We start from the raw sequence: 8,516 nt of genomic DNA, 5'->3' as shown, positions 1-8,516 counted from the left end.
GCACCAAATGGCCCAAAACTTCACAGGTTTGGTAACGATGCAGCCATCAACGCATCTAAGCGTATTATGGGATGTCATCAAATGCCGTTGGCATGGCGACAGATCCTTCGCCATCAAGTTAGTTCAAAAGTTTGCATTTCAAATATTCTGCTACTTTTCCAAGCCTTTTTTACTTTCTTTTCTTCTCTCATCACACATTCAAGCCCCCAGTGTTCATGTATCATTTCAATCTAAATTATTCACTTTCTTCTTACACATTACATTTCAGCATAGCAGTTTAGCGTCAGCTTTTCAGCATAAAGCATTCCCACTAGCAATTTCTTCAGGAATTGCATTCTCTAGTTTTCATTGCTGTTGCCGGCCACTATTGCTCATGTAACCTACTACTGCTGCGCCCCCTGTAATCTCAGATGCACCCGGAGTCATTTTGTTATTATCCGTGTAATCTCAGAGGCACCCTGAGTCATTTTGTTCTGGAACCGGGCCTGTACATGGCCATATACTAAACAAACTACAGAGTCCATTCCGTGTCCTGTTAGTGTCCTTCCTCTCTGCCTTCTTCTGGTGATTATCTGACGTCCAGCTCTCCGTCTTTTAACCTCTTTTCCGTTCTCTTTCTTGATCCTCCTTAGCAAACTTCATTATAGTCCTTGACAGTGGTCTGTACTGTATTAACAACGTGTCACATGTTAAGAATTTACAATCAGAATCGAATATTCAACTAAGCCGTGTAATACAAGTTGTTAGTAGCCTTAAGGGCCTACACAGTTGTTATGCTATACCACATTGCCCTTCATTGGGTGTATAATGAGCTGCACTAAACTACATTTCAGCATTTAAAATACCTAGCCATTCTTTAACGGTTATTTTGGTGAAAATAACTAAAAAGTAACTAAAAAGTAGTGTAACTAATTACATTTCAGAGACAGTAATATTGTAATGTAACTTATTAATTTCAAAAGAGAGTAATAAGTAATATGTAATAGATTACATTTTGGAAGTAACTTGCCCAACACTAACTTGGCAATGTGACTGGAAAGTTGAGGTTTGCCCAGTGGAAGTCGTTTAGATGCTTCGTACATTAACTACCAGCAGGTTTGAGGACATGGGAATCCGAGGTCTGTCCCAATCCTACGGCCTTCTCCAGTGCTGCTTCGCACATCAGTGAAAAGCTAGTGCTAAGAAAGGCTCCCATTTGAAAACCCTAAGTTGTCATCATCTTTCCCCATCAACAAAAGCAAGGTCTCAAGGTAAGTGTGACAAACAAGGAATAAAGTTAAGAAATATAGAATTTCAAACAAAATACATTAATAAAAACACCCACAAATGTGTGCCTTGTGTGCGCACGTATGTGTACATGTGTATCTTCCCTCAGGCAGATTGACAAGCTTATCCAAACCAAGAGGGTGTTTCAGAGGCAGATGGTTCTGGTAGCTCAGGCTTTGGCCTCCTGGGATTTCAGTTTGGCCCATAATTGGACCAATTAGTCTGAGCCACAAATATTACCATGCCGTACGGGTACAAATCTACCCACAATACATACACACAACAAAGGTACAGAAAGAGGTAGATGCAAACACACAGCTCAGAGTTTTGATTGACACGCTGGCTGGGTAAGTAAGGGTACAGAAAAAATAAATAACCCAGCACCTTCACACACACAGTGTGAGAAACTTGTTCTTTAATTCAATCTTCACTTTGATGAATAAGAGAGTATCTCCAGGACCCTTGGTTTATCATGCAGCGCTGGCAGCCAGTAAAAAGAGGACTCAATAACACAGCTTGCAGAAAAAGAGTAAAACTTGAAGTCATTACTAGACAAAAAAATTCGATACAGAAGCAGAAAGTCTGAAAGAATCATGCAAGGGTTACAAAAAAGCTAAGCAGGAGATAAGTCTTGGATACCGAAGGTTGGTCTTAGAAACACTGGGAAATATCAGGGAACAAAAGGTTAGAACAAGACGGACTTGCACAGACAAAAGGGAGCACAAAGACAACATACACAAGTGAGGAAGGACAATAAGGGACAGGTGAAAATAATCAGACTGGAAGGAAGGGAATCTGAAACAAGCAACAAAGATGAGCACCAATAACAATTATTAAGAATCGGAAACAAGAAAAACATAACCTTTGATGGTACCTGCTGAGTCTACTGAGTACCATTTGTCTCTCTCTGTTCTTGTCATATATTTTATCTATTTATTTCATTTAAGGGACACTCCCATTACTCTTGCACTGTTGCCTTGAAGCTTATCAAACAGAACAAGCCCAGAGTTATCTTCAGGATTTACCCTTACCATTACAATCAAGATCCAATAAGTCCTGTTTCTGCAATGTTACCTGGTCTGTTAGGCTGTGTCAATTGTATTTTCAAATACGTCACTGTATTATTGAGCTGGCATCTATCAGACAAAAATTGCCCTGATGGACCTCAACAACAGGATACAACATGCACGTTTGCATGCAACATCTCCATCATAGACATATTACAATATGTAAATCTTGAGATTACCTAAGACTGCCTAAAACATAATTTGGAAGTCTTCCTAGAAAGAAAGAGAGAAAGCGTGTACGTCTGTTAACCGGGCACAGATCAAATCACCGATCAGGGCATGGTGATATTTAAATAACCCAAACCTTCCTTAAAGAAATACATATAGTTCAGATGGGGCTCCAATGAGCAGGGACCTTACATGAGCTGGGAAAACAGAGGAAACATGTCTCAAAAAGAACACTTTAAGAACTGTAAATCTGAGCTTCAGGCTGTCAAGACCCACAGGTCAGAACAAGAGGACTCATACATCTGAAGGAAGGTGGCCAAACACTGCTGGTAACACTGTGAAGACTTCAGAAGCATCTGGGAAGTAATCATGGAGATGCAGATTCAGCGGGGGATGATCCATGCCCACTCAGGAACTGTTGAGTGATTCAGCATGACAGGACTACAGTAAATATCCAAAAGCTACTACAAATACATGACACCAAAACCAATGTGTTTGTTACCCTTTCCTTGTATCTTTGGAAACTTTTGATGGCACGTTTTTTTTAGGATGAATTAGGATGCTTTATTTATAAGACATTGTACTCTTTTTGTAGTAATTTAGTGTCTCAGTTTAATGTTACTAGTCCCTTCTTGTTTGTATTTTGTATTTATATTTGGAATACATGTTTAGATTTTTGTGTCAGTGCAGTTACATTTTTAACTATTTGAGGTGTGTGACATAGTGATATTATGTAGGACCTATTCAATAAAGCAACACTTGATGAATAAGTTAGATTGAAGTAAGGGATAATGTCGAAGGGCGTTGTTGTTTCATTCATTTCCGCCTTGCTGCACATTATCCAACTTGTTACACAGCCACATAAATAAACCAATAACTTCCTGTCTGTCTTCTTCTACTTTTCCCTTTAGTGTTTACTTCGGCCCAATCCCAAACCATGCCCTACACCCTACACCCTACACACTCCCCGTCCGTGACGGAGTGAACTCTGTGGAGTGACACTCGCAGCTCAATGAGGCTCCCTCCTGTCAGATGAAGGGAGTAAATACAGCTGCAAGCTTTGGGACAAACTGCCCTCTCTCCGGCAGAAACAGGAAATGCCGTAACTGTATGTAAATACCAGGTTAACCTTAAAGTGATGTTGGTGGACACATTCGATTCCTGTTTTGGATAGTGTGCCAAGTGTTCGAATTACCCATTTGCTTTCGGGGGAGCCCTATTTTTTTGTGCACATCCTGCTACTAAATATGTCACACGCACGCTCTGTTGACTGGCGCAGCAGTGCGGATGCGATCAATTGCTATAAAAACACTCTGCTACAGGGGCGGACTGGCCATCGGGACGTTCGGGACGAATCCCGATGGGCCGGTTGCCCGGTACCGAAGTGGGCCAGTCGGACCACTCGACGCGGCCCACTGTCCCACTCCGATCGGCCCACTTCGGTACAGGTGAAATTGTAATCAGCTTAATGCTTGCCCATGTATACGAGTGAACGTGGATCGCTTTATTTAGTGATCGGATACGATCGGAAAAACATTCCATGTAAACGGCGCTATTGATAGGTTGTCAAACTTGTCAATCAGTAAAAAAAGAAAGGGTGGGGCTGAAAAAGCCAGAATGAAAAAACAAAAATTGCTACAGGAAGATTCTGGAACATTTTCGAAAATCACAGAGCTGTTTAGTAGAAGGGCTCCCGCTCCCAGTCGCAGTAATAAGGAGGAGAATGAAAAAGAAGATGATTAACCACAGACCCGGCATATAATGACAGTAGGTGCAGTGTGCAGGGCTGTGTTAATTTATGTTAATGTTAGCAATAGCATTAGTTGACTGAGAAAACCGTCATGAAAAAAGTTTAGCAATGTTACGACTAGTGTAATATGCCCACGGCTGTGATTGACAGCCTGGACAGCCAGTCAGAAGCTAGAATGCCAACCTAGAGAGCCAATCAGAACCTAGAACGGGCTGCAGGGCTGGCCAGACTATTATATTCTTCATAAAGTTAGATGCATTAGGATAGAGTCATATGCTCATGATATTCCAAGTTAAATTATATAATATTATAATTTTAAATAATTATATTCAATAATATTAATATTCAATAATAAGGACACATAGATGTGTTGCCAATTCACTATTGCATTCATTTTAGTGATTGACATTATTGTGCATGATATTGATATCATATTGGTAATTTAATTGATTGCTGATGTTCTTCTTATGCAGTTGACCCTGAGGAAAGTGAGAAAGCTGCAGGGTCCAGTACAGTTCATCAGGTCCATCTCTTTTATTGTATGGCTTGACTCTGGGGAATCTAGCGATAACAGTATACAGTGGGCTATATGAGCATAGTAGATGTATAATTTATCTGTAGGCTACAAGGGTGGCCCGCATGCGTCTGAACGTCCCGGGCTGAATTTGTGTCCCAATCCGCCCCTGACTACTACAGACGGTATTACTGCCAAAGCACAATAACATTTCAGAGAGAATAAATGACATGAGGCTACCGTTTCAAAACCAATTGATAGCCATAAGCCAAAATGTATTTAATTGCAACAAACAAAACAAAGCAACGACATCAGCTGCTGTTGGGGACACATGGTAACGTTTTTCAGATTTGTATAGGCTACAGTATATAACATAGACACGGCGGCCTCAGAATTTAAATGAGTTGAAATTAATCCAAGAAAATAATGAGACTAGCTATCCAAAACGAATGAGTTATTATTGAGCAACAACAATGAATGGAAATGTTAATACTACACTACACCACACAGGCCTAATCCAAAAGGAATTCGAACTTCCACGTAATTCAAAATTTTATTTTATTTTTATTTTGTATGTGTGCATGACATGTGTGTCATAGCCTCTTTTTTTCAGCTGAAGGGGAAGGAAGGGGCTTCTTTAGGACCAGCCTGGAATAGGCCATACTCATAGTCAACAGCTTTGTCCCTATCGCTTCCTGACTGTCCCTTCACTTCTTCCCTGTCACTCCCCTGTGGGTGGATTGCTACAATGGAGGGAAAACGAACGAGAAGTTACAAACATGCAAGCAGGCTATGAAACCAAAGTGTTTGTGTGTGTGTGTGTGTGTGTGTGTGTGTGTGTGTGTGTGTGTGTGTGTGTGTGTGTGTGTGTGTGTGTGTGTGTGTGTGTGTGTGGTGCTGAAAGAGCAATGCCGAGCCTATAGATTGATTAGACTACGCAAGTCAATCAGTCTGATAAAAACCTAATAAATCACACAACCAAAAAATAGATCAACAGTAGGACTGGGGCCAGTCCAAACAAACACAAAGCTCAAACAGTAAAATTGACTCTCTTACCTTACTGTAAAAGCGACCACAGGGACCTGGGCGGCTTCTTCTTGGCTTTCGGTCCCGGAACCCAGGATGTGGAGGGTTTGTGGCCAGCTTTGATCCAAGACCGTACAAATGGCTGAGGGTCGAATTGCTCCAGGGGGGGGGGCCATTGATGTCTACGAAGAGAAGTGAGAAGAGGCTCTTCTCCCGCAACTTGCTGCGTTTGTCGGTGTCGGTCGAATTGACGGCAGAAAACCCCCTCCCACACTCAGCTGATGTAGGCAAAAAGGTCTAACAGTTTTTGCAGGGCTTTCCCTGGAGATTTATTCTCTAATTTGTAGACCCGAAACTCCTCAATGGCCTCTCGGGCCGGTTCCCCCAGTACTTTTGCCAGTGCACATACTTCATTCTCCCCATAGAGGATCAGGGCGGACCAGGTCCGGTTCAGGCAGTCGCTTCTTCAAACTGTCTATTATAGACTGATAAAACTGCAGACGGTTTATATCTTGGGCCTGCTCTCTGAGAGCTCAACATCCTTGAACATGCCAGTAGCAATGCCTTCTTCCACTTTTTGTGCGGACTTTCCGCCACTGATTTTCATAGCTGTCAACACATCGATGGTCTGCTGAATGTAGCAACTTGCATATACCAAAGATGTTTCTCCATTCTGGTGAAAGGTGCAATCCAGTGGATTTTTCTGCGAGCGGCAAGGAGATCAATATCGTTTCTCCCCCCCATTTCGAACACTGTTCAAGCCCCCACTAATCATGTACCCTTGAATCTAGCCAGCAACACCAAGTGGTTCAACTGTGGCGCTGCGTTAGTGTGTTAGTCTTTCAAACTGGAGGTTGCGGGTTCAATTTCAGCTCTTGCAGCCAACAAGAGTTCCACCCAAAAATAATAGAAACCAGGAAATACAAACACTGCAATATACCGTCTTTAACAGAAAAGGCAAATACCAATCGGCTTAAATTGCGGCCCTTTAAAGTGGTGCTGCCCCCATGTGGTAAAAGGATGAATTACATTTGAAAGATTTATGCTGTTTGAGAGAGCTAGCGGGCCATAAATAATAAATTATGAGACAGAAGCTGCGCGCCGTATTAAATCTAGCCGGACTGTGGACATGCCTTTCACTAGAGTGTCCCACATCTTTATACCCAATGTGTATTCACTTTTATTTCGGTATCCATTACTAGTTCCTGGATAAAATATTGTCTTGATATCAGTCACAACATTCCAGTACAGTGTCTTCATGGAGTGACTCAAAGTCCAATACAGAAATATTTGAACGTGTTCATGTCACGGCCCGTCCACACAGCGGCGTGCGTTGACACTTGCCGGCGGGCGTGTCTGAAACTTGACCAACAACCAATCACATGAATCTCCCGCCCCTGACACACAAGCAGCGGTTTGATTAGCTAGAGCTTGTACTGGCATATGATTCGATTGGCTGACGCTTCTGCCGAGGCGTCAAAAGTTGAACATTGCTCAACTTTTGCAGCGAGCAACGCCAGCAACGCTCCGCGTCGCTTCCCACAATGCAGTTCGGCGAAAAGTGACGTCACCCCATTCAAAGTGAATGGTGAAGCGTCAATGCACGCCGCTGTGTGGACGGGCCGTCATATATCCTCAAATGTGATTATGATCCAGTTGTCACCCGTCCTCCCTGTGTCGATGTTTCTGTTCATGCAGTCTCACTTTTCTCTTTAAGGAGGAGCTGTCAAACCAGATCTCCGCCCTGATCCACAGCTTCCATCACATCGATGGACGTAAGTTTCCATGTCAGGTTTCATAATACCATGTGATGTAATATGATGCATGATGATGATGATGATGATGATGATGATGATGCTGCTGTACCCTGCAGAGCTGTTGTTCCTGGAGAGCTTCCTGCAGACGTTGAAGAGGGAGTGGACAGGTATCGACAGGCTGCGGATGGACAAGTTCTTCCAGGTTGGTGTTAGGAGATACTCGATGACTTTCACGTGTGGTAGGGGGGGTTCATGCCCCTTTGTCCTGTGCCAGCTGAGAGCTGCGGGTCGGCAGTCCCTCAATCGTAGATTTGAGTCAGTGATGAGAGCTGTTGAGATGTTGGGTGTGCTGGGCTGTTGATAAAAACATGGGCATGTCAGTTATTCCTCATATAAGGCTTTTGTCAACGTCCTACTAAGGCGAAATCACATCTGGTAGCCAGTAGGGCTGTACTCGACTATTCGAATATTCGTCCGTTGGCCAACTATTCGGGTTTCAATTTCCTTATTCGGATATTCGTTTTTTTATTTAAAAAAAAATATATATATATACCGTAAATTTCGGACTATAAGCCGCGCCTTTTTTCCCATTTTTCGACGCTGCGGCTTATATAACGGTGCGGCTAATCTATGGATTTTTACAGCTAACGGCCACCAGGGGACCTCCTAAATCTATGGATTTTACAGGTTACAGTCCACCACCTTTAACTCTATGGGCTCTATGGCCGGTCCGCGCCCCCCACCTTTAAGCGGCGGGCTCCAGCAGGAAAAGCTGGAGGCCGGAAAAGAGTGAGACAGGCAGCGCGCAAAAGTAAAAGTGGAACCGAGAGTGGTACGAGAGACAGAACGAGAGCAAGACAGACAGACAGACAGACATTACGAGAGCGAGACAGTTTGTCCCCGTACCACTGGTTGAAAACCACTGCTGTAGATCACTGCCGGTACGTGCGCTGGGAGCGCACCGTTTA

General features: G+C 43.1%; 1 protein-coding gene across 1 annotated transcript in view; it reads left to right on the top strand.

The window, feature by feature from the left end:
• Nucleotides 1-5,929: 5,929 nt before the first annotated feature.
• LOC104949950 (ribosomal RNA processing protein 1 homolog A-like) overlaps nucleotides 5,930-8,516 on the top strand; it is an 8,429-nt gene continuing 5,842 nt past the window's right edge. The window contains exons 1-3 of the mRNA XM_010776393.1: nucleotides 5,930-5,985; nucleotides 7,490-7,566; nucleotides 7,665-7,782. Of these exons, the coding sequence (XP_010774695.1) occupies nucleotides 5,930-5,985; nucleotides 7,490-7,566; nucleotides 7,665-7,782 (251 nt within the window). The remainder of the gene's footprint in view (nucleotides 5,986-7,489; nucleotides 7,567-7,664; nucleotides 7,783-8,516) is intronic.

Source organism: Notothenia coriiceps, unplaced genomic scaffold, assembly GCF_000735185.1.
Source record: "Notothenia coriiceps isolate Sejong01 unplaced genomic scaffold, NC01 NC01_scaffold00016944, whole genome shotgun sequence".
Lineage (NCBI taxonomy): Eukaryota > Metazoa > Chordata > Actinopteri > Perciformes > Nototheniidae > Notothenia > Notothenia coriiceps.
This window is presented reverse-complemented; position numbering and strand designations above follow the sequence as displayed.